The sequence below is a fragment of the Myxine glutinosa genome, chromosome 11 (assembly GCF_964187855.1).
Source record: "Myxine glutinosa chromosome 11, kmMyxGlut1.1, whole genome shotgun sequence".
In the NCBI taxonomy this organism is placed as follows: domain Eukaryota; kingdom Metazoa; phylum Chordata; class Myxini; order Myxiniformes; family Myxinidae; genus Myxine; species Myxine glutinosa.
Window position 1 is genome coordinate 52,772,076 of NC_136271.1, and position 26,630 is coordinate 52,798,705.

At 45.6% G+C, this 26,630-nt stretch overlaps 1 protein-coding gene across 3 annotated transcripts in view; it reads right to left on the reverse strand.

Moving 5' to 3' along the window:
- The window catches only part of LOC137436662 (receptor-type tyrosine-protein phosphatase mu), a 571,417-nt gene that overhangs the window by 467,620 nt on the left and 77,167 nt on the right, over nt 1-26,630 (reverse strand). For all 3 annotated transcript variants that reach the window (XM_068130656.2, XM_068130657.2, XM_068130658.2), the window contains exon 8: nt 10,116-10,415. In XM_068130656.2, coding sequence (XP_067986757.2) covers nt 10,116-10,415 — 300 coding nt within the window. The remainder of the gene's footprint in view (nt 1-10,115; nt 10,416-26,630) is intronic.

Here is a 26,630-nt window from a genome sequence, read left to right on the forward strand (position 1 = left end):
GAGGTCGATAACAGATGCTTCTTATTAACAGTAACTCGAGATCCAAAATAAATAGAGTGCAACCAACATCACTGATATTTCCACAATGACCGATCCACGTTTCCATGCAAGGTGACCTCTCACTGTTGCTGCCAATCATACACCTTCATGGCGCATTGTCAATGTTTTCCAGCAAATGGAAAATGCTCCAAAACTTGGAATGCAAAAATGTGATGCTGGATTACAAAGTTTGAGAATTCCTAAGTGCACATTTTAAAAAGTCAGGAATCAGGAAGGGAAATCGTAACAAACAAAGAGCACCGGCACACATTGGCCTTCTCTTCCGAGGCACAGGATAGGATATTTATTGGCCCAAAGTGGGAGTGCGTAGTTGCCCGGCACACCGCAAAGGGCAGTTAGCACAAGCACATAACGCACAGTACGACAAGCACGGAAACGTGCCAACGTACTGCCTGCTCAACAACCCGTGATCCTACAAGATACTGGAGGAGGCAAACATGTAATTCGAGGGAATGAATTTTCCTGAAATTATTCTTACCTGTGCGAAATAATACTGAAAGTGCTGTCAAGAAGACAATAAGGAAGCAAGCCTTTTTCTACAGCCTTTAAAATCTTCTTCACTCTAACTGTGTACATTATTTATTTTATTCAATGTCTATAGCTGACTGAGCAGGTTGTACATTTGTTTACCTGTACGATGGGAACATGAATAGACTATGAACGAATCGACAAAGTATTTTGGATAAGAAAAGTGGGTTGTTTGTGGGTTTGTTCGAAAAGTCCCAGGAAGCGAGATGCAGTACTCACAATGGTCCAAGACATGTCAAGCCTAATGATTATTCCTTTGGTTTCATGTGCAGCACATGGATGTGGGTAGCATGATTTGCTGGGGCACAGATGTGCTAACCCCTTGTAGGTTTGAGCATGAATTTGTAAATATTGTTTAAGGTGCCAGCGAGAGCCAACCTACTCTTCGTGAACGACACCGTGGGATCTTCAAAGTCCATCGACTAATGTTAGCAGACGGGTCACCCATGTTACACACATTGATGCCTTGTCCTGCCTGTGAAACACCAGGGTGGCAGTTTATAGCTGGGTGGGGATTCAAGCCCAGGCAAGATGGCTCAGAGTCAAGTGTGCATACCTCTATCCTACCAACCCAATATATTATTTAATACTTTGAATTTGAACGTCCCTCGTGTGTGCTCAGAATTGGAATACCAAAAAAGGCCAATTTTTTTCTCATTAACCCACGCACGTAGTGCAGAGCGGAGTTAAGCAATTGGTTCACTTTGTCTGTCTGTCTACAGTCGTTGGTCTATGATTGAGTGCGAAGGACACACGAAGGAGTAAGGTAATTCAGTCTGTTTGTCAGTCTGGCAGTCAAACAAAATTGAAAATCATTCCAAACAGGAAACTTACTGTTTTTATGGATGTAATAAAGGACACAAACAACAGCCATGAATAACTAATTTGATGATGATGATGACCATTCTTTTTGCACCGTGACGATGCATAGGGCTGCCGAAGCAGTTTCCTTCGCTATTGGGCACAATCCTGGATGGGTCGCCACCCCGACGCAGGATACCCGAATGGCTCATTCATCCCAGCAAGCTGGTTTTGCCGACCTCAGAAGGATGACAGGCTGAGTCAACCCCCCCCACCCCCCTGGTGTTAATTCAATGATCAACCGGGATTCAAACTCAGGATCCTAGGATCCCAAGCCAGCACCCTAACCGCTCGGCCAACACCAGGCTTAAATGACTAATTTAATATGTTAAATAAGGTGGTGTAAAAGAGGGTGCATCAATGGCAGTAAACTTCCAATTAAATGCTTTGTTTTGCTTTTTCTACAGCATTAAACGTTTATTTTTACCTTATATTTTGAGCTTATCTGGAATTGGAATTCCAGATAAGGTATTGTCATCGTGCACGGACCATCCGTCCATCCGTCGCCCATTTCGAATTTTCAGGTCAAACCGCTGGGCCGATCCAGCTGAAATTTGGCAACAAGATTCCGCTCCTGACTAGAAATGGGGATTTCAAAGCTCGTTCCGGTCATGTGACTGAAAGTGTGGCAATGTGGCGGACTTCGTAAATTCCTTCAAAAATCCTTTTCACCAGACCCACCAGTTAGAATGCTACCAAATTTGGGTTACAACATTAGGCTAAGGCCTAGATAAGCTATGGGTCCAGTGGTCCTATTTTTATATTGAAAGGTTATGTTTTCACACCTGTCTGTCTGTTTGTGAGCAGGATATCTCAAAAGGAACCGAGTCAGCCTGCATTGCTGACCTTTACGGATATCTCAAAAAGTTGTGGACAGATTCAGACGAAACTTGGTGGACAGTTTGGGTGTGTAACATGGACAAATTGATTAGATTTTCGTGAAGAACTGGATCCGGATACTAGAATAAAAATTTTTTTTTTAGTTTTTCTTCAACATTGACAGATGGGGCCAAAAACGATATATAGCAAGATATTTCAAAGTTATGGACATATTATTACAAAATTTGGTGGATGAATTCATTGGGTAGGTGAATGCGCTTTACTGAGTACCGTTCTAGTATTTCAATTGAATGATATATTTGGGCACCGTAGAACACAAATCGCCTTGTTTGCGCTTTCAAAAACATTCAGTTGAGTAATACTTGGGCAAAACCTTATGGCGCCTTGACCAATAACATAGGCCGCTTGCCCTGAGGGCGGAGTAACAGTGAGAATCAGACAAAAATAGCGGTTCGTGATCGGAAAAACATAGACCGTGCTTGGAAACGCAAAGCAAGAGTTGAAAAGACCCTTCCCCATGTCCTCTTTCTCAAAACGGCATGGGATAAGGTGTTCTATAAACTCTCTAGTTTCAGATTACTTTGCATGAATGCTTCAAATCACGAAACACATGATTACCACAAAATCTCTTTGGAATGGTGTTCCATTTTACTGGGTTGTGGAATAGTCTCCCTCAAATGTACACAGTCCAACAAGACAGCGGTCAAGATGGGTGTTCACTACCTATCCATGCAGGACCCTCACTATCTCACTATGCAGCGACCCTCACTAACTCACTATGCAGGACCCTCACTGCCTTACTATGCAGGAAACCGCACTACCTCACTACGCAGCAATCCTCACTTCCTCACTATGCAGCGACCCTCACTGCCTCACTATGCAGCGATCCTCTCTACCACACTATGCAGGGACCCTCACTACCTCACTATGCAGCGACCCTCACTACCTCACTATGCAGGGACCCTCACTACCTCACTATGCAGGGACCCTCACTACCTCACTATGCAGGGACCCTCACTACCTCACTATGCAGGGACCCTCACTACCTCACTATGCAGGGACCCTCACTACCTCACTATGCAGGGACCCTCACTACCTCACTATGCATCGACCCTCACTACCTCACTATGCAGGGACCCTCACTGCCTTACTATGCAGGGACCCTCACTACCTCACTATGCAGGGATCCTCACTGCCTTACTATGCAGGGACCCTCACTACCTCACTATGCAGCGACCCTCACTACCTCACTATGCAGGGACCCTCACTACCTCACTATGCATCGACCCTCACTACCTCACTATGCATCGACCCTCACTACCTCACTATGCAGGGACCCTCACTACATCACTATGCAGCGACCCTCACTACCTCACTATGCAGCAACCATCACTGCCTCACTATGCAGCGACCCTCTCTACCTCACTATGCAGGGACCCTCACTACCTCACTATGCAGCGACCCTCACTACCTCACTATGCAGGGACCCTCACTGCCTTACTATGCAGGGACCCTCACTGCCTTACTATGCAGGGACCCTCACTACATCACTATGCAGGGACCCTCACTACCTCACTATGCAGGGACCCTCAATACCTCACTATGCAGGGAGCCTCACTACCTCACAATGCAGGGACTCTCACTACCTCACTATGCAGGGACTCTCACTACCTCACTATGCAGCAACCCTCTCTACCTCACTATGCAGGGATCCTCACTACCTCACTATGCAGGGACCCTCAATACCTCACTATGCAGGGAGCCTCACTACCTCACAATGCAGGGACTCTCACTACCTCACTATGCAGCAACCCTCTCTACCTCACTATGCAGGGATCCTCACTACCTCACTATGCAGGGACCCTCAATACCTCACTATGCAGGGAGCCTCACTACCTCACAATGCAGGGACTCTCACTACCTCACTATGCAGGGACTCTCACTACCTCACTATGCAGCAACCCTCTCTACCTCACTATGCAGGGATCCTCACTACCTCACTATGCAGGGACCCTCACTGCATTACTATGCAGGGAGCCTCACTACCTCACAATGCAGGGACTCTCACTACCTCACTATGCAGCAATCCTCTCTACCTCACTATGCAGGTACCCTCACTACCTCAGTATGCAGCACCCCTCACTTCCTCACTATGCAGGGACCCTCACTGCCTTACTATGGAGATAACCGCACCACCTCACGATGCAGCGAGCCTCATAACAAAGTGGAGATGTTAAAATCGAATTCATCTATGGGTGTAAAACAGCGAAGTATTTCACGAATAGCACCGCATTTTGAACTTTGTGGCTCAAGCGATCTGTAAGCAAAAGTTTTGTAACTGCAAAATCAGTATTGTATTCAAAACCATCCTCAAACGATGGCATAACCTGAGCTAGTATGGGTTGGTGAGTTTGCTAAAGATTACAGGAGAACTAGAACGATGCTTCAGATTGCTGGTGGACATTTGCAACAATAAAGGAAGGAAACAACACATCCGACTATGGCTAGTAATCCTCCCTTCCTTATTATCCTCCATTGGCGGGTCAGACCATGAACATTCCATCTGATGGGTCAATGAGGGTTTTACACGACCTGTGGTTTATCCACACCACACCATGTAACTGCTGGAATTCTGTAACACAAGTAATGATTTATACTAGAGCTCACTGGGAGGTGTGCTTAAGACAACAAGACTTTCTCAGGCAGGAAGCAGTGCGGAAACAGAAGTGTTTGAAAAGGCTCGAGTTCATCTCTACCATCAGACATGCTCCATGTGAAATATGCATTTGGCTTCACTTTTTGCTCTTAATGGAATGTGTGGGTGCGCCGAGGATGCAAGCTCCGTCAGAAGGACACAGGACCATAATTCAAACCATGACAAAACAAGTCCGGAAGTCTAACAGCGGCGTACCCGAGCTTGTAAAATATTATAAACTACAAACACATATGATTAGCTTTTTAAACAGTCGCTAATGCTGTTTATAACATTAAACAAAGAAATTTGGAGGAATCCAGACATCCGTGAGGTACGTTTTACTTACAGAACTGAGCGAAGATCTACTGTAATCTATATACCCCACAAGGGTTGGGTAAATAACATGACCCTTCCTGCCGCTAAAGTGGCATTTTTCGTAGAGGTCTTTTGAAACCCACCAATTAAGGTTTTGTTTTGAAAACCACCAATGAAACCCACTTTTCCTGCTGTTTAACACAAAACTGAAAGGGAGGAAGCCCGGGGTGTGCTCATTTACTAAGCGGCTGGCTGGCACTTGCCAAGCCAGCCTTTCCTTAACAGTTTTGAATGGAGTGCTTGCTCGAATGCGTAAACCACTTGGCGATCTCTCCACAAGAAACTTGGCAAATGAACACACCCAATGATCTTGAGATCCGACCATAGATCGACTGTAATCTATATACCCCAAAGAGGTATGACCCTTCCTGCCCATCCCGGAGTGAGCGGGTGAACGAGTAAATTAAAATGTCGGTCGGTGGAGTCAGCCGTCGTAATGACATCATAGACGTAATGAAATAACGTGACGGACGGACATTAAACTGCCGCTACTTTAATATATAGAAGATTATATATTTTAACCTCCAGTAACTTTGCAGTCACTACGAAGGGATTAGTGTTACGATTAGATTTACTATAATATTAACGTTACGTTATCATTAATATGAAAATGATATTACTAAAAAAAACCGAGGCTAATTCCTTACTTCCACGTTATTTGTACCGTACACCACTTGTCATCGATTCCTGAACCATACACCGCTTCAATCCAGAAACTTTGCAATAACGACAAAGGGATTGTTGCAGTGTTACGATTATATTTACTATATTATTAGTATTAACGCTATTATCATTAATAACAAAAACAACACTACTATATTAAGAAACCTGGGCTAATTTGTCCGAAGCGGCCTGAAGGTGAGGCATGAAGGCATGAAGCCTAAGGCCTATACGTACTGTGTCGTTGGAAGATCCGTAACGTCTCTGCTTTTGATATTTGATGATCATTTTAACAAGCGGTTTGTTTGTGTTTCACACTGAATGAAAAACGTAAAGGTAGAGCATGGTGATTGTGATATATGACAGGTTCGACGACATGTTCGGCATGAATGACATTGGAATTAAAATGGCGGAGAGTGAAGTCAACCGTTTGACGCCATAATGACATCAGATGTAATCACATCACCCAGTCATGTGACCAGATCCTTAGCTCTGATTGGTATACGTTTGAGGGGACATACATACATACATACATACATACATACATACATACATACATACATACGGACGGAAAAACACTGTTCTGGACTGCTTTGCCCTATGGGCTACGCCGTAAAAATAAAATCTGTCTTCATCAAACCGCAGCTTTTGCTTGTAATACGATGCCAAGGTTATCCAGCAATGACTATTCATTTATCAAATGAATACATAATTTGGCTTCCGCTCCAGGAAAAGTTAATTTCGAGGCTCAAATAAAAATTTGAGTATGTAATAACAGCAAACCTTGAGCATAAAGCTCAAAAGTATGGAGGAAATGGAATATAGAGAAGGAAAACGCCACCATGTGCAATGGACAACACTAATTGCCGATGAATCAAAGGACTTGTGGAGTTTTGGGTGCTGGATGACTGCCCGGTGTGGAGGTGAAGATACAAACACGCAGAGGCTGCACACTGAAAGGGATTAGTCATTAAATTTGCAGGAGGAAAGAGGTGAGGGGAGAGGGTGGAGGGAGAATGACCTGAAAAGCCGGCAGCACCACCCATGGCTATGTCAGAAAATATTTACACCGAAAGAGCAGCAGGGAAAATTGCACGGGCTCGGATTAAATCATTCGCTCGAAAGCAATGGGGCCCGCTCGGACGTTTTTCCCACAATGCTCCGCAGGATTCGCTGTTGGCATAGTGTCACATAGAGTTTCACGCCTTTACCCAAGTGGCTTATCAAAACCGCTATGGACGCACCACCTTACCACGCGTCATGACTGAGAGTTTGAAACCCGACACAATCTCATGCGAGGCACGGATGCGGCCATGCTCTCAGCGTGACGGTGACATTTCACCTACTTCGTGCTCCCAAATGATCCTCAGCGCCAGGTGATGTACTACGCTTAGTCTAAGGAAAGACGACGCAGGTAAGGCAATTTGAACAATGTGTCGAAACATTTGGCATTGAGAACATAAAGAAAGATCCAATCGTGGGTTCAATATACAAATCATTGCTAATGCAGGAGGCAAGGCTTCCTCTTCATTTTGTAAAACACAAAGGTCAGGGCTCATCAAACAGATGGGCGAGCTCCTTACTTTTACCATTAGGTCGGTCATCTTCCTGAGAAAATGGCCGTGGCCGGCGAGGCCGAAATTGCATTTGCAGCGCTCGCCCCATGACATCACGACCCCAGATTCACATCCCATTAGCGATATAAATGTGTCCAGTCTGAAAGAAATGTACAAGCCTGAGATGCCAGATGGAATAAAAATTTGAAAGAACGGAGAACAACATGACAGTGTCGCTATAATTATTCCCTTGTCTTGGGGTTTACGCAATTCTCCTCTAAGGATATCTCTTTTGTATATGCGTTCTACAACCAATGCTCGATTTTCTAAATGAATTGGCGTCCTGCATTGCTGACCTTTCGTGTGAACATTACTTTGTTTCCTTTACACACGAAGCAGCACAAGTGAAGCTAATAGCGCACGCGTTTCAAGGCGGGTTGCTCATTTTGATGTTGTCTGGCATTGTGGCGTCTCCTAATTATTGACAAGCAAAGACAATATATGATAATTGTTTTTCAACCAGCTTTTTCAGCAAAGTCTTATGCCCTGTGTTTGAAATGCTCTACATATGAACTAGATGGTATTCATAGAATACTTACCCTGCACAGTCAACTTGGTGTGAGCCAACTCTTCTATTTTTGAACGTTTCTTTTTTTTTTGATCCAATATGGCTGCCAGACCACGTGAGCGATTATATCATAAATTTATATTCTCTAAATAATTGTTCCGTAGATTACGCTCAATAAATTTCAAACTGATCAGACTAAGAGTTGTCCCTGTTGAATTATGACGTTGTAGCGACCCATGGGTCCCCCAAGCGAGACCAGCAGCAGAATCTCCTTGCTCCAGCCGGTGACGTCACCGGCGGACAACCTCGGCGCCGGGGTGGCTGGTCACGTGACCACCAAAGCGTGCCGCGCGTGCGGTTATAATCCCTTGCACCTGTCGGTCACGTGACCACCGAAACACGCCTCGCCTGAGAGGCGTGGCTTTCGGTTTCGGTTATGCTTTCTGGTTTTGGATATATATGCAGCCCGATAAACGGGCTTTGAGAGAGTTCCCGAGTTGGTTTTTACAATAAACATCTTCTCGGACGAGTTTGTGTCTTGCCCGTCACTTCGTCCGTCTCAAGCAAGAGCCCGGCTCTTCAACGTCATCGTTAACAACACCTAATCTCCATATGGAGTTATTTACAATGAGCCACGTTTCAATTTTTTAAATGCTGACACGGCACTCACTTTACTTTACTGAAATGCAGAAACAAATGTTATATTTTCGTCAAAAATCGTCTGAATTTCACCAAATCTGTTTTGGCCGTGTGTTAATATACCTCAGCGATTGACAAATCTGAAATCACAATTTTATTCGAGGTCAAAATGACCCCGTGAGGTCGCTCGGTACTTTGCCTGCTCGTCATGTGGGGTGATAATTAATTCCATGCCCACTATAGGGGACTCTTCTTCTTCACGCAATAACAACTTCTAGCTTCCAGACCGTACATCCCATCATCTTGAAATTTTGCACACATGTTACAATTCATTACCTCTACTATAATATAAAGTTTCACGTCGATCAATGAAGCGGTTTAGGAGTTATACATTTTTTTATATTTTCGTTTAATTATTTAAATCTGCCAAACCACGTCACCTATCGTAAATTCCAAAAGGTCATTTTAGTAGACTGATATCCTGAACACATCTGTGAAGTTTCTCCTCGATAGGATCAAAAATGAGGGAGGAGCTTGGTTTTAAAAGTTTATGCTTAAAAACGTCATAACTCTGAAACCATGTGACACATGGTCATGCTCGCTGACTTTTTTGTTCGTCACGGGTATGCGTTTCTGCCTACAAGGTTTGGCCTCGATCTGTTCAGTCGTTTGGGAGAAAATTGGATTTTAGTGGTTTTTCAGGCTTTACACTCAAAACAATATGGCTTCCGAACCACGTGACCTACGACGTCATTATAATTTTATTTCTGCATCAATTCATACTGAGAAGATGCTCAAGAAATTTCATCCTGATCAGATAAAGTTTTTTACTTGTCGAATTATGACGCCGTCATAACGGCGGCACCTATGACGTCATCATTCACATATGCTATTTCGCATGGAGAGTTCTTTGCAATGAGACCTGTCTCAATTATTTCTGTGCAGCGGTTTTTGAGATAGAGGTGCAAAGTTTTTTGGTTTTTCCAAGATGGCGCCCATACCACGTGACATGTGACGTCATAATATTCACTAAAACATTATTCAGGAGGAGGCCCTCCTATAGTGAAAATTTCATGTCAATCGGACCAACGGTTGCCGAGAAAAGGAATTTTTAAAATGCAGACACGTACGTACGTACCCGAATGCTTAACCCCGCTTTTCGCTTTGCGAGCGCAGGGTAATAAAGTGTTTATTGGCAGTGGAATGCCATGCAAACCTCTCAAAGGAACATCCACAACCTGTAACTAACCGTACCTTGCTACCTCTAAGTGGTTGGGTTTGATAAAAGCTTATCATTCCACAGAAGTAAACAAAATGAGAAACATCAGCTCACCAGCACATTTTGTATGGGCAAGCAGAGCGGGTCCAGGAGGACCTGTTCCGCCCTCTCCGGGCCTCGTGAGTAGAACGCGGACCTCGTATTCGGTGTCGGGCTCCAAGTGCCAAAGCTTATAGGCCGCAGAGCCCACCGCATGTGTTTCGGCCCAGCCACCCAGGGCTCGGGGCATCCGATATTCGACCTGCCGCATCACCACCGGCCCGTCGCCTGCTATAGAATTGGCGTTCAGTTGGATGAGCAGGTAAGTAGCCCCGGCTGCCATGAGTTGTGGAGGTGCCACTGGTGTTGGGGGTTCTGAAAAGCAGATCAAAATATTCACGAGCTCAATTCATGATCTATTCATCCATGATTGCCAGAATTATTAATTGCTTTCACCCATTATGGCGTGTAAAATGCTAGTTGTACTGAAAAAAGATTGAAGTACCTTTGTCGTCTTAAAGTATTAAAATGTGCAATGAGGATCTCATTGCTTTTGAGGCCGAAGTGATATGAAGGCCTTTGTTGTTTTTGAAAGTTTACTACAATTAGGCCCAAATTTATCATAAAGACTGAGCTATCTATGATTGGGGTTGAATTTGTCATTAAAGGATGGCCTATATTGAGGCCTAATTTTTAATGGAGGCATAAATTTGTCAAAAAGGCCTAACTGCTCTTGAGACCTATTTTTCATTAAGTCATAGCTGCTATTGAGGCCTAAGTTTTAATTAAGGTTAAACTGCTATTGGAGCCTAATTTGTCATTGAAGCCGAGTTGCATTTAGGACTTGATGCAATATAATGCAACTTCTGAACTATCAACTCTGCACTTTCTCTCTTGTAATCAATGCGTCATGAAAACAATCATTTGGATCACTTCACCATTTTGCCCTCCAGCAACTCTTACTTGTGGTCTTGTAAAAATTCTCAATAGTTTCTTCTCATTGTCTCTTTCATTCCATCTGTTGGAGAATTTATATGCCGCCATCCCATGCAGAACAGGAATTGTACAGGCCAAGCCACATCATAAATCTGCTTTTGTATTGTCAAATTGACTGTATTGTGACTTGTGACTCAAATTGACTGTAATTGACCATATTTTGACTGTATTGTCACTGGACTCTGCAAGGTAGCTCAGTTAGTCGGCCTCTAGTCATCGATCCATGGTCTTGGTTTGATCACCGATGAGGTCTGGTTTCAAAAGAATGCTGTTTTTATGCAGTTAAGGAATTGGGGAAGGGGCTAAATATATCAGAGCCTGCTGTCCTGCAGAACATGTAAAGCATGATGTTCCGTCTGCATTTTAATTGTAAAAACTGAAGATCCAACAGTATATTTTAAGGAGAGTAGGTCATTCTGTGCCAGTCCAAGTGCTCGGGATGAGCTGTATAATACACAATGTCTGAAATCGGTTGGAGTCTGGAGGTGTCTATATAGCACAGATATAGATATACATATATATATATATAGATAGATAGATAGATAGAGAGAGAGAGAGAGAGAGAGAGAGAGAGAGAGAGAGAGAGAGAGAGAGAGAGAGAGAGAGAGAGAGAGAAAAGAGAAGAAATATAGAGAAGAGAGAGAAAGAGAAAGAGAAAAGCTTCTCACAGGACGAAACTCAAAATCATACTTGGATTGAGAAATTGATGAAATATGCCACCCACCTTAGGACATCCACTAGGACCCCAAAAGTTTCCACAGAAATCTTTACAAATTCCTTGAAAATAAAGTGAAGAAATATCTAATTTACATAAGTATTCAGCCCCCTGAGTCAAAACTTCGTAGAAGCGCCTTTGGCAGCGATTATAGCTTCGAGTCTTCTTGGGTATGTCTGTATCAGCTTTGCACATCTGGATTTGGGAAGTTTCTCCCATTTTTCCATGCAGATTTGCTCAAGCTCTGTCAAGTTGGATGGGGAGCGTCGGTGAACAGCAATCTTCAAGTCTTTCCACAGATTCTCAATGGGATTCAAGTTTGGGCTTTGGCTGGGCCACTCAATGACCTTCACATTCTTGTTCTGAAGCCATTCCAGTGTTGCTTTGGCTGTATGTTTGGGGTCATTTTCCTGTTGAGTTGCAAATCCTCTCTGCAATCTAAGGTCCTTTGCAGTCTCCCAGTCCATGCCGCTGATAAGCATCTCCATAGTATGATGCTGCCGCTACCATGCTTAATGGTAGTGATGCTGTTGGATGGGTGATGCGCTTTGCATTCAGGCCAAAGATTTCAATTTTCATCTTATCAGACCGCAGGATCTTTTGCCTCATGCTGTCTGAGTCTTTCACGTGCCTTTTTGCAAAGTCCAGGTATGCTATCATGTGCCTTTTTCTCAGGAGTGGCTTCCGTCTGGCCACTTTCCCATTAAAGCCTAGATTTGTGAAATGCTGCAGAGACTGTTGTCCTTCTCACATCCAGCAGATTCTCACATCTCAGCCAAGGAACTCTGTAGTTCTGTCAAAAGTGGTCATTGCGTTATTGGTCACCTCCGTGACCAAGGTCATTCTTGCCCGGTTGCTCAGTTTGGTCGGACGGCCAGCCATAGGAAGATTCTGGGTAGTTTCATATTCTTTACACTTCCTAAGGATGGAGCTCACTGTGCTCTTGGGAACTTTCAATACTCTAGAAATTGTTTTATGCCATTACCCAGATCGATGTCTCCTCAAAATTATATCTGAGTTATATCGACAGTTCCTTGGACTACATGGTGGAGTTTCTGCTCTGACATGCACTATCAACTGTGGGACCTTGTCTAGAAAGGTGTGTTTCTTTCTAAACCATGTCCAATCAACTTAATTGGCCATAGGTGGACTACAATCAAGTTGTGGAAATATCTCGAGGATGATCAAAGGAAATTGGATGCACCTTAGCTCAATTTGGACGGACGGACGGACGGACGGACACACACATACACACACACACACACACACACACACACACACACACACACACACACACACACACACACACACACACACACACACACACACACACACACACACTGTATCTGAAGGCACTGTGATTGACACCGCTGCTTCACAGAGGTTCGAACAGGCTTTAAACCCCTCAAACTGTGTTCAATTTATGGTGGTCTTAGGCTCACATGGAACTGAGGAGAAACACAAGAACCTTATGTCTTGTAAAACCAATGAGTTTATTTCCTGCAACAAATAAAAACAGGGACGAATGATTCCAACGGTGGTGAATTTGATGGCAGGATGAGGAAAGGGAAAAATGGTAAAATACGCAACAAGTAATCCATATGTAACTACAGTCATGTGAAAAATTAAGTACACCCCATGTAAAGTTTTGACTTTTTCAACATATTTCAAAATACAGCTATTTGATCTTCATTTCAACAATATTGATAGATAAAGGTGATATAATACAACAAATATCATGAAACATTTACATCTGGAAAGGCCAGACGATGATGCAGGCAAGGGGAACTACGAAACAGGCATAGGGCGAAGGCAGGCACACCATAAAAGGCAGGTTCCTTCTCGAGGTCATACGCCAAAAGACATCCTCAGAACACGATCCTTTACACACACCTAACCTATTCAGACCCTCTAGATCTCTTCGTGATCGCTGTGTGATCTCTCCCTGCCTCACAAGCTCCTCCCCTTTGGCACATTCGTGGGATCCCGATTTAGTTTATTTTATTACCGTTGCGTTCTTTGTATCGGGTTCCGTGGAATAAATCTCTATTTTTGTTCATTTTACTTTGGTCGCTCGTTTGAATTAATTTCCTTGCAGGATCGAAGCTGCCGTCGTTTCACCAAGGTAAGCTTTTGCCGCAGCCTTCCATTTTCCTTCTTTCTCCCGCGTTTGATAGCCGAATCCGTGTTTGGTCGTCGCCTCCAATAAAACCGTTTAGGCCTATCAGCGTTCTCTGGTGTTAACCAGTCGCACGACAATATGTAAATAATATTTAAACAAAACCATGAAAAACAATCTGGGGAAAGTCCCTGAAGTGAGGACATGGATTTGAGAAAGGAGAAAGCATTGAATGAGTATGGAGGAAACTGGAGTTGGAAAGGAGAGTATTGGCTGGAGAGGTGGAAGAAAAATGAGATAAAGGAGGTGGGGCACAAGGCGAGACAAGGGGGCGAGAGAACAAGCACATGTTCGCGAGGAGAGAAAGAATTAATAAAGGATTTTTTTTTTTTTTTTGTATTTAAAACGTTAGACAAAAGGTAAGATGTTCGTTCGTGGGAGGTAGGGGGAGAAAAGAATATCAAAGAAACAAGCAAATGCAGCGAAGGAAAGAACTTATATTCACAAAATACCGACGGGGGGAGGGAGCCTAGAGGGACCAGGCCACGCCGAGGTGCGAACAAAAAATGACTAATTACACACAAGTTTGCAATAATTACAAAACCAAAACTAACTAGAAACACACAATAACACATACCCAATAAAATAACCAGTGGAAATTTGACAAAGACATGAATGGGAAAATACTTAAACTTTGATGCCATGGAGAGATAGAAGTAAGCTTCCTCGCTCGAGGGACCGGAAGCGGAAGTCGAATGGTGGTGACCGTGGCCTAATTCCTGCCCCCAAACTAACTAAACAGCAACCAGTGATGGAGTGGTGACTGGTCCAGAGATGATTCGAAAGCAGGAACATTCACTCACTTGCTGTGATTGTCCCATCATTTGAGCAAGAGTATGGGCACACCTTTCCCTTGACTTCTCCAATTTTTCCATTCGTCCATCCATCCACTTGAGTATGTTGTACGCGCACCATCTGTCACCTTGCCCCTTCCATAATCCGAGATTTTGCATATAAAAAGTCTCCTCTTGCTGTATTTCAATAAACTAGGACGTGCCCGTACGTGGGTGCCCGTTCCTTGCCAAAAAAAAAAAAAAAATGTCTTCGCCCATGCATGCATGGGCGTGCCCATGGGCCCATGGGCATGCCCGTAAGTGCGTGATGTGACCGTACAATGAATGTATCGTCCCGACGCCGCAGCTCGGATGGCGCTGCAGTTAATCGGGCCTGTATCGGCAGAGTTATTATAAACGTGTACTACAATCGATCGTACCTTACAACAATCAACACAGATTGCAACGTCAAATAAATGAATACGCTCTCAAATGTGCCGTCCGAGGCAGCGTCTGCTCGCCACGTTCAGCATCAGTACGTCGTCACTATGACTATCCGTAAGTCCGGAAGTGACGTCCTCATTTGACTGTCCGGAAGGTCGCATATCGCAGTTACGATGAATCGCAAATTAGTTTTCATTAGTTTTAAAACATAGTTTAACGCCAACATAGCGCCAACATAGTTTGCCAACGTGAAATAAATGAATACGCTCTCAAATGTGCCGTCCGGGGCAGAGTCTGTTCACCACGTTCGGCACACGTGATAGCTCGCTGCTCTCTGATTGGTTGAATCGTTTTTTGGACATAGCTCGGTAACTACTTCTCCGATTAATATGAAACCTTGAAAAGGCACATCCTCAGGTCCCCAGCAATATACCTGGCAAGTTTCAAGTATATCGGACCCGTGGTTGTCGAGAAACAGCGGTCACAGACAAACAAACAAACACACAGACACACACACACACAGAGATTACTGGAATTATAGATAGATGAGTCGAATTCATAGGCAATGGACTGAAGAACAGTGGAAGAATGTTTTTTGTTCAGATGAGTCATCCTTCATCGTGTTCTCGCCAAATGGATGTATTCACGTATGGCTATACCCCAGGTAACTCTGCAGCCCAGAATGCCTTGCTCCAATATTAAAAAGTTTCTGGCTGTTCCATGATGGTGTGGGCACATTTTCTTGGCATAGCCTGGGTCCACTCATTCCATTAGAAAGCAAGGTTGAGGCAGCACACTACAATAACATCCTGAGAAATTATTTGCGTCCCATGACACAGCATTCCCTCCCTACTGGGAGGGGTGTCTTTCAGAACAACGCTCCAGTCCACATGGCACGTGTTGTTACCAGATGGTTTGAGGAGCATGTGTCACTGATGTTCCATGGCCCTCCAAATTTACAGACCTCAATCTCAAGCATTTGGGGGATTGTCTGGGGAGGTGCCCAAGACAGAGGTTTCTACCTACCTCCATCAAACCAATGTGAATTGAGGGACTTCCTTGTGGAAGAATGGTGCCACATTCCTGCAGAACAGTTCCAGGCCCTTGTTGACTCCATACCACCTCGATGCCCAATACCCTAATAAGTGACATTCTGTTGGTGTTTGCATTTTTTTTGGTCTAAGACCTTCATGATGGACTTTGAGAAAACAGAATGAGAAAAATCCAGAAAAGGAAAAATATTTGTTTTAAAGCGCAGGGGTATTATATGAAAGAATGTAAAAACAAATCAAAAAGCGTTTTCCAAAATGAATAATTCACAAATGTTTCTTACTAAAGCACAATATAGAAACGCTACAACTACAACCCCAAAGGAGAACTAATTTGGTGTTGTGTTGGCGGTAATAACTTTCCTTAGTTTATGTGACAAAATGTGTTTATGATGAAAGAGAAAAAATAATATTTTTGTGATTGAGTTAAAGAGAGGAGGAAATTAAGTTCAGAATCGACTCATGATGAAGGGTACAGTGAAGAGTCATTGACTCAGAGGTCTCAAACAGTTCCCGCTTCATGTAAACGACAACGTGGTGGCGAATTGAGCAGGAATAAATGAGTTGGCAGTGTTCCACTCAAGTTTAATCGCTAATTGCCACAATAAATTTTCCACTGCAGTGAAACACGAAAATAAATATCTCTCAGTAGCAATGAGGCATTCCAGAACCGAGTAGCCTGCATAATAAGGAGTGAAGCTGAGTCAACACCAAGGCACGACATTAGAATACGAAGGGCATTCAAAACGGTCAAAAAATCTTCACATCTTCACAACAATCCAAAAAACGCAAAGTCATTTATACATTTCAGTATTGCATAATTGGTAGTGCATATATGTATAGATATAATATACATACATATATAGTTTTTAGGTAGTCGGTTGAAGACAGCAACCACCCAGTGTGGCACCACCGTCCTTTCTTAGGAGCGTTAAAGTGGTTCCCGGAACCATCTTAAACTTTCCGTGTCAGGATTACTGGTCTTACTTACTGTCTCAATCAAAATACAGCTACCGGGCTAGCTTCAATCTCTCTTTCCCGCAAACAAACACCATACACTTTTCATCATACACTTTTCTTCTCTTTTATTTAAGGCCTGGCCTTGATAAGGGAGGGCTATACAGTCTGTGCCTGGAGCCTCCAACATAAAAAAAAATATATATATATATACATATATAAACAATATATATATATATATACACGGCCAGTCAAAAGTTTTAGAACACCTCAATTTTTCTGGTTTTTATTGAAATTTAAGCAATTCAAGTCCAGTGAATAACCTGAAATGGCACAAAGGTAAGCAGTAAACTGCTCGAGGTTAAAAAAAAGTTTAGGTTAGCAAAAACGGGAAAATAATGTAAATAGCACAGTTATATTGTAAAAAAAAGGCCTTCTTCAGGGAACAAGTAATGGGTTAACAACTTACAGCTGTTCGCAGCAATGTAAGTAAATTAAGCCTTGAAAGTTGATGCAAACAATTCCTACAGGTGTCCCAACCGCTGCTGATTACTTGATTACGAACCACCTGTCTGTATAAAAGCAGTATTGGAACAGACTGTCATTACACCCTCTGAAGCATTATTTGGACAATATTGCACTGCAGGAAGTAGTATATTGCGATCATAATGGCGAGAAAAAGGCAATTAACAAAGGAAGACAGAAAGACCATGATAACCCTTAAAAGTGTAGGTCTTTCCTTTAGAGAAATTGCAAAGAAAGCCAAGGTGTCAGTGAGTACAGTTTCCTACACCATCAAAAGGCACTTGGAAACTGGAGGAAACTCTGACAGGAAGAGGTCTGGCAGATCCAAAGCCACAACAGAATCAGAAGACAAGTTTCTGAGAGTCAACAGCTTGCGTGATAGGCGGCTCACAGGACAACAGTTTCAATCACAGTTTAACACTGGTCGAAGTAAGCAAGTCTCAGTTTCAACTGTGAAGAAAAGACTTCGAGCTACAGGTTTGACAGGTCGAGTGGCAGTAAGAAAGCCATTGCTAAGATGGCAAAATAAGAAAAAGAGGCTTCCCTGGGCCATGAAGCACTGCCAGTGGACTACTGAAGACTGGAAGAAGGTCTTATGGACCGATTAATCAAAATTTGAAATCTTTGGTTCATCACGCAGGGTTTTTGTACGCCGTCGAGTAGGCGAAAGGATGGCTCCTCAGTGTGTAACACCAACTGTCAAACATGGAGGAGGATGCGTGATGGTCTGGGGCTCTTTTGCTGGATCCAGAGTCGGCGACTTGCACCTGACTGGCACCCTGAACCAAAAGGGCTACCACAGCATTTTGCAGCGCCATGCAATACCCTCTGGTATACGCCTAGTTGGTCAGGGGTTCATCCCACAGCAAGATAATGACCGTAAACACACCTCCAGGCTATGTCAAAACTACCTTCGAGGAAAAGAACAAGACGGTAGGCTTCAAATCATGGAATGGCCAGCACAGTCTCCAGAGTTAAACCCCATCGAGCTGGTTTGGGATGAACTGGACAGATGGGTGAAAGCAAAGAAACCTACAAGTGCAACACATTTGTGGGAACTTCTGCAAGTGTTGGGAAGAACTTCCCGAACAATATTTGATTTCCATTGCAGAAAGAATGCCACGAGTGTGTTCGGCGGTTATATCTGCAAAAGGTGGCTACTTTGCTGAGTCAAAAATTTAAAATAAATTTCGTTAAACAAAATGATTCTATGATTTCTATTTTTTATCTCCAATTGTTTATTTGTTCGATGCTTAATTTCAGAGTACATCGAGACATTAAACTGCGTAAATTTCAATAAAAACTGGAAAAATTGAGGTGTTCTAAAACTTTTGACCGGTAGTGTGTTATACACACGTGTATCCATATATATATAAAATATATATATATATATATATATATATATATATATATATATATATTGTTGCGGATATGAGGATTGCATTTTTTTGATTGTGTGTATTGTAGTGGTAAATTGTTGTGTAACATTGGTTGGATATGGCCCCTCCTGCCTCCAGAGTTGTGTAAAGGTAAAAAGGGCGTCCCGGTAGTTATTCCATGAAACACCACATTGCAGGACCCGATAAAACCCTTGTTCAGTAGCTTATATCTTATTATGTGTTTTAGAGTAAGGCCTTGTCTTCCATTAAAATAATACTCCATTGGACTGAATCAATTAAGAATAGCTCCCCCTTCAATACTTCCATTTCCCAGCCAAACTCTCCACATCTGCGGGTAAAGCAGTTCACAAGCGTGGGGTGCACGCCCTCTCATTTCGCTGCTATAGTGAATATGTGCTCCGTGCTCTGTTTGAACAGGAGGGGCGGGGTCGCCTGGGAGAGGCAAGCCCAGGGCGCGCCACGAAGGGCGGGGCTGTTCAGCCCCATGCCCAAATAAGGAAACAAGCCCGTGGCTCGCCACGAGGGGCGTGCCGTCGGCGCCATGCCCAAATAAGGAGACAAGCCCGTGGGATTACCATACAAGCTCACGAAACAGAGCACGGGGGGGGGGGGGGGGGGGGGGGGGAGGGCGGTACCAAAACCGAGGAGGGCGTGTCAGACCCGCGCTGAAGGTTTGAACAGAAGGGTGCGACGATCGCTGGGACAAGCTACACGAGAGATTGCAGATGAGCTGAGAAAGGAGAGGAGCTTTTACACGAGAGTCGCAAACAGGGTCCAAGAGAGAGCTGGGTTGTGAGGTCCAAGAGAGTTGAGAGTTGCACCGTTGTTGCGTGCGAGATACGAAAAGCCTTTGACAAAGAGCCGCTTCAACCAGCCCTGTTTCAACCAGCCGAGTGACCCTGCCGGCGTGCGCTGTAAAGCCGAATCCAAGGAGCTGCCGGCGTGCGCTGTAAAGCCGAATACAAGGAGCTGCCGGCTCCTCGCTTCCCGCCCGGAGTGGACCTGCTCGCTGTGCCCTGTGATCCCACCTGCTCATCCCTCCAAACGATTCCTACCCTTCCATCCATTTGCGTACGTGAGTTTGTTCTGTTCGTGCTGTCCTGGGTAGTAAACTAAGTCAGTATAAGCTAGTAATTTTCACTGTGTCACCTGCGTTTTCATGTCACCTGTAAATAATCGTGACTGCTCTTTTTGCTTATGTGTGTGTAAATAATAAACCCCGTTACTCTTCTGTACGTCTTCTTCTCCTTCCTCTTTGCATTCGTCGTCTTAGTCTTTTCCCCATTGAATATCTGTGGCGCGATACGGCCAACGTTTGGGTGAATCGGGTTTAGTCGGGGAACAACTGTTCGGCCGCGGTGCCTTCGCTCGGCAAACAACATCCTTATCCGCGGACCGTAACAATTGGTGTCAGGAGTGGGATTCGGACCTGGGACTAAATTTATTTAGCCCAAATTTTGGAACACCAATTGTACTATTGGCATAACAATTGGTGTCTGGGAGTGGGATACGAGGCCCGAACCAAATTTTTAAAACAGCTAGAAAAAAAAAATTTGGTCAAAATTTGGAGTAGCCGAAATTTGCTTTTGTTTTACAAAAACCCAAATTTTGAAATCGCGCCATGGCTGGTCAAGGCGACGGGATGCCGGTGGGAGAGATACAGATAGACGGGGTAGAATCGACCCAGGACCTTGGGGAAATGTATATGGAGGATGTGGTTGAGGGGGTATCAGGCGCACAAAATGGCGCTCTCGCGCACGTGGTTGAGGGGGCGACGGCCGCGGAACCAATGAGCGCGGCCCAAATGCAAGCCTTCATGGCCCAATTCATGGTGGAAATGCAGAAAAAAAACGACAGTATGGACAGGCTAGAAGCCAAAATGGGACAAATGGGGAACCGGATGGATGCTCAGGGAGAGCGATTGGAGGGCCAAATGGGGGTAATGAGGGACGGAGCGAGGGCTGATAGTGAGCGATTGGAGGGCCAAATGGGACAAATGGGGAACCGGATGGATGCTCAGGGTGAGCGGATAAGGGACGAATTGAGGGCTGATAGTGAGTGATTGGGGGGCAAAATGGGCGAAATGGGGGGCAAAATGGGCGAAATGGGGGGCAAAATGGGAGAAATGGGGGAACGGCTAGAAGCTAAATTTGAGGGGTTAGACAACGGGATAAAAGAGGTAAAGAATGGGTTAACGGGGGTGGAAAATAGAATGGCTGCCCAGGAGAATCAGTTAGAGGGGGTGAAAAATGGGTTAGAGGGGCTAGAAAATAGGATGGAAGACAAATTGCGGGAGATAGGGGAGCAATCCGCCCGAGAAATTAAACAAATGGGAGAGCAGATAGAGGAGGTAAAAATCGGGGTAGAAACCAAATTGGATGCTCAGAGGGATGAATTGGGACAGATGAGGGCAGCATCTACAAATGAGAGGGAGGAGATGAAAGAGGAAATACGACGAGGTGTAAGTGAGGAGGTCTCGGGGGTACGCGAGGAGGTAAAGCGAGGTGAAAAGCGTATAGAGAAAGAGGTGAGGAATAATACGGCTAGGTTACAGGGGGGAATAGAGGGTCTAACGAGGGGAGTAGAACAGCTGACAGTGGGACAAAAGGAACTAGTGGACCAAGTGGAAAAGAACACGGCAATAATCGGGGGGTTAAAAGCGACACAAAAAGACATTAAGAACGAATTAATAGCGACACAGAAGGAATGTCAGATGGTACATGAGGGGTTGACGATGAGGTTGGACGAGGTGACAGAGGTAATGGAGACGAAGGACCGGCAGGTGAGGACGCACATAGAAACGGTCAAGGTAGCCTTAGAGGACGAGATAGAGGAGACGCACCGGGAAATAAAAGAGGTGAAGCAAAAGATAAAGGAGGTGGAAGAGGGGGTGAGTGAAATTAAGAAGAGACGGACAGAAACTAAAAGAGAAATACAGGAGGAGGTGATGGAATATGTACAAGGTCGGTGCTCAACTCATAATGGTGTGCTCACTAACCAAATAAAGAGTTTGCAGGTGGCGAAGGAGGTGCGGAGACGAGGTGCCAAGGTGAGTGGCGATATACGTGGAAATGTACATGATGTGAGGGGAGCTTCAGTCGGCTTGGGGGTTGATTTGGATCCGGGTGTTCGTGAGAGGCCGTTGGTGAGGTGTGCGACAGGTACGGTGTGCGAAGGAGGAGGTGTGCGAGAATGTCCAACTCTGGGGTGTGTAAGGAAAAAGTGTGCGCCGAGGAGTGAGTGTGCTGTCGAGAGTGAGTTGGTCGAAGCGCGTGTGCGAGGGGTCACATGGAAGCGCGGTGTGGTGAGTGTTACAGAGGATGTAACGAGAGAGTGTACACCTGTGGTGAGTGTTACAGAGGATGTAACGGGAGAGTGTGCGCAAGAGGAAGCGCGAGACAGGTGTGTAACGGACAGGTGCAAGGGGAAAGAGTGCGCTGTCAAGAGTGAGGGAGAATGCACACCTGTGGTGAGTGTTACAGAGGATGTAACGGGAGAGTGTGCGCAAGAGTGTGCACAAGAAAGGTGTGTAACGGACAGGTGCATGAGGAAAGAGTGCGCTGTCGAGAGTAAGGGTGAGTGCGCTGTCAAGAGTGGTGGTGAAAGTAGTGAGGGTGACACGGAGCGGGAATTGGTTGTGACAGGTGAGAGAGGATGTACACCTGGAATGGAAGGAAGCACACCTGGAATGGTAGAGCGTGTATGGGAATGCACGCTGGAATTGGTAGTGAGACACGTGGTTGGGTGTGCGAGTGAGAGCACACCTGTGATTGTCACAGAGGAGGTGACCGAGGAGGGGGCGCGAAGAGGTGTGTTGGTGAGGTGTGCGGACGACGAGTGTGTGCCATGGTGTTCGGTGGTCAGGTGTGTGACCAAGTCTGTGAGCGAAAGAACGAATGCAATGACGAAGTATGCGGGGTGTACGGGCGACGTTGGAGCACCGAGCTCGGTGAGGGTGAAAGGGGTAGCGTATGCGTGTAAGCATGCAGGTGAGGCATTGACGGTAACCGGGTTAGCGGTTAGAACGACATTTAGCCGAATCGGGCCCTCGTTGCGCGTCGGGCAGCTTCGCGTGCCGCGAGGACCAGCGGGGATCCGAACCACGGCGGGTTCGAAAGGACCGCCGTACGTGATCCACGCTGTGCCTCGCTTTGAACGGCCGCGTCCGTGCTCCACTAGGCGGAGCGGGCAGCCCGATAGGAAGGGTCGTCATGGTGACCCCTTTTTGTTGAGACGTTCCGGCAGGTCGAGATCAGGCCATGGGATGGCTCCGTGCCGAGGTGGTGCGTGGGATCTCGGCCCGGGTAAGCCCCCGTCCCTGCACCGAATGCGGGACGTATCCAGCCGCTGGCACCAAACAACCCGCATTCATTGCTCGGTTTTACGAAGCCGAGCTTTGGAAGTGAATTGGCGCACCGAGAGGCATTAGTAAGTAGACTGTAATGATGAGGATAGTGGTCTGGACCCGAAATTAGAAAAACAAAATTTGATGATTGGCAAAGGATTGGCCGTAATGATTGGCAGATGATGGGTAGTGATTGGCAAATTTTTGATTGGTTGGAATTTGGTAAGCAAAATTGATAGTGGGATGTCCCCGATGTGGTGGGATGGCAACTCTGTCATCCCTCACCACGGGGGGCAAAGGAGCACTAGATTTATGGGGTTGATGGCAGTGCAAACTAGCCCGGGAGGGTTAGGATATATCGTGTGTAGGGACCTAGAAGATAACCTTAGGTAACGTTAAGGTTAGGTACTGACTGACACCTGTAGTGGGGACGCAGAGAGGGTAGTGTGGATGATAATGACGAGGGAGCGCAATAGTTTAAAGGGGCGACTGGGAAGCGCAGGTTTCAGAGGGGAGTAGTTAGCTGAGATGATGCCGTGTGTTTGAGGATTGGAAGTGTATGGTGAACAGGTGTGATTGTGAGTGTAGTGTGATTGCACAGGTGTGCAACTGAACAGGTGTGGATGGAGCAGTGTATGGATGAGAGTGATGGTGATGTGTATTGTGCTGACCAAATGGTCCAGGAAGGAAGGAGGGTGCAGGTGGCCCCAGGTGTGAGTGCACAGGTGTGCACCAACAGGTGTATGGAGAATGGTTGTGTGGAATAAATGGTAGTGTGGAATATCTGGAGTATTGGAATGGATGGTCGTGGAGTGAGTATGGTGGAAACTATGGAGTGGAGTGGATGGTGCGAAGGTGTGAATGGGGGAAGAGTGGACCCCCATCACGAATACCCGGGGCGGGTAGTGTAAGTGTTAGGTAGAGGGTAAAGGTAAATTGTGGTTGGATATTGGCATCTGTGGTGCGGGTGGAAGAATGGTGATTGGATGGGTGCATTAGTGTTGTGGAAATGGCTGGGCGTGTAGCCTGTTAGTGTGTGTAGTTGGTTTGGGCACTCCACCACTGTGAGGATGTCGGCCAGGTGAGGCCGCAGGTGGGCTCTGGGAGCCGGTAGAGTTGTTGTGGATGGGGCCCGAGGATCCGGAGGACGGACCCGGGTAGCCCAGTGCCAGAGGGCACCAGGGGGTGACAGAGCCAGGAGGGGCCTTCCCCAATTAGATAGGTTAGGGTGAGGAGCTAGGTAAGCTCGGGTGGCAACTGCAGTGGTGGGGGTGTGCAGGTGGGTAGACCTGCTGGGAGAGCTACACGTCTCAGCCCAGAAATTGTGCAAGGGCACTGGGAGATGAATCGGGGGAGTGAGACCCCAAATTGAGAAGCACCACAGTTTGGTCAATGGGAATTGGTTTTTAGAACCCATGGTGTAAGTTGGCCAATGGATTGGCAGGGAGAGACCCCGGGTAGTGTAAAGTGTGTTAATGTCATTTAGAGGATAGTTAGGATTGAAGTCTCCTCGCACCATCTACATCCACTCACCTGAGGTGACAGGTACTCCACACCATGCCATGTTTAATTATTTTTATGTGCAAATGTTTTGGATTGTGAGACGCATCATGACGTGGGTGTGACATTGTGCTTTGTGTTCCATCTCTCCCTCCTTATGAGGATTGATGATGAATTGATGATGGCAAATTTTGAAGTAGAGGGATTGTGAAGACGAATTTAGTATAGGGGAAATATGGGGAAGACGTGACAGTAGCGACGAATTTGTAAATGTGTAGATTTTGTACATATGGGGTAAGGGCAAGGGTAGTGTAGGTGACAGGGGGGTGACGTACGGTAGGGACGAGCTTTCTCACTTCGCCCTCCGTACGCATTTCACCTTGCATTGCCTTATTGATGTGTACCCTTGTGACCTTACCCCTCGCTCATCTGTCTTCCCCCTTTTGTCTCCCACATGACCTGTGCGCCATTGGGCGCCGAGGGGAGCGTGCGTGAGTCCGCCAGTGTGCGCCTGGAACTCCCAGAACCAGCTGTCTGCATCGATGCACCACATTATGGACCACATGTCAGTGGCCGAGCACCACTTATGGACCCCATGGGTTGGGGCATGGCCCTTCTGCTGGAACCGGCCATGAGGGCCTGAAATCTTGCTGGCGGACCTTGGCCACAGGGCACTGATGCCCCACAGGTGAACCACACTAGTCGGCCCTGTGGGCCATAAATAAAGAAAATAAAAGGGACACGTTGGGTGCATTTTACTTTATTGCAAATAGGCCGCCAGCAAAGGAAAAAGACAACATCTGGAAGAAAATAATAATAGCCAGCAGAGGGAGCCGAAGAGCAAGAGACCACCTGCAGGGTTAGGGGTTGTTGGTTTATTTTGATTATTCATGAACACTGATGAACTGTGGTGACTGCACCGATTGGTGCTTGAGGGTGCTTTGGTGCGTTTTTGGGTGCTTTCATGGTGCATTGATGCAGAGCAGACTGTCTCCCCCCCCCCCCCCCCCCCCAGAAAGAACAATTACAGGTCCTGGGTTAGTCTTGTAAATAAAAGTAGTGTCAATTGTAAATAATGCTCCCCACCATCAATGTATAGTTTGAAGACCATTCCGCAATTCGGTTAACTGTGGGTGTGAGTCTGTTAGGCAGGGTGCAATGGAGCAGCGGGACACATCTATTTATGTTTTAAAACTGTCGCACTCAGGGTCAGGTTAAAAGTAGAGGGAACTACACCTACGTGTCACACGAAATAAAAGTTGTAGGCCCGGGCCGTGCCTAAGAGGAGGAGGGTGCAGTGTTGCGGATATGAGGATTGCATTTTTTTGATTGTGTGTATTGTAGTGGTATATTGTTGTGTAACATTGGTTGGATATGGCCCCTCCTGCCTCCAGAGTTGTGTAAAGGTAAAAAGGGCGTCCCGGTAGTTATTCCATGAAACACCACATTGCAGGACCCGATAAAACCCTTGTTCAGTAGCTTATATCTTATTATGTGTTTTAGAGTAAGGCCTTGTCTTCCATTAAAATAATACTACATTGCACCGAATCAATTAAGAATAGCTCCCCCTTCAATACTTCCATTTCCCAGCCAAACTCTCCATCTGCGGGTAAAGCAGTTCACAAGCGTGGGGTGCACGCCCTCTCATTTCGCTGCTATAGTGAATATGTGCTCCGTGCTCTGTTTGAACAGGAGGGGCGGGGTCGC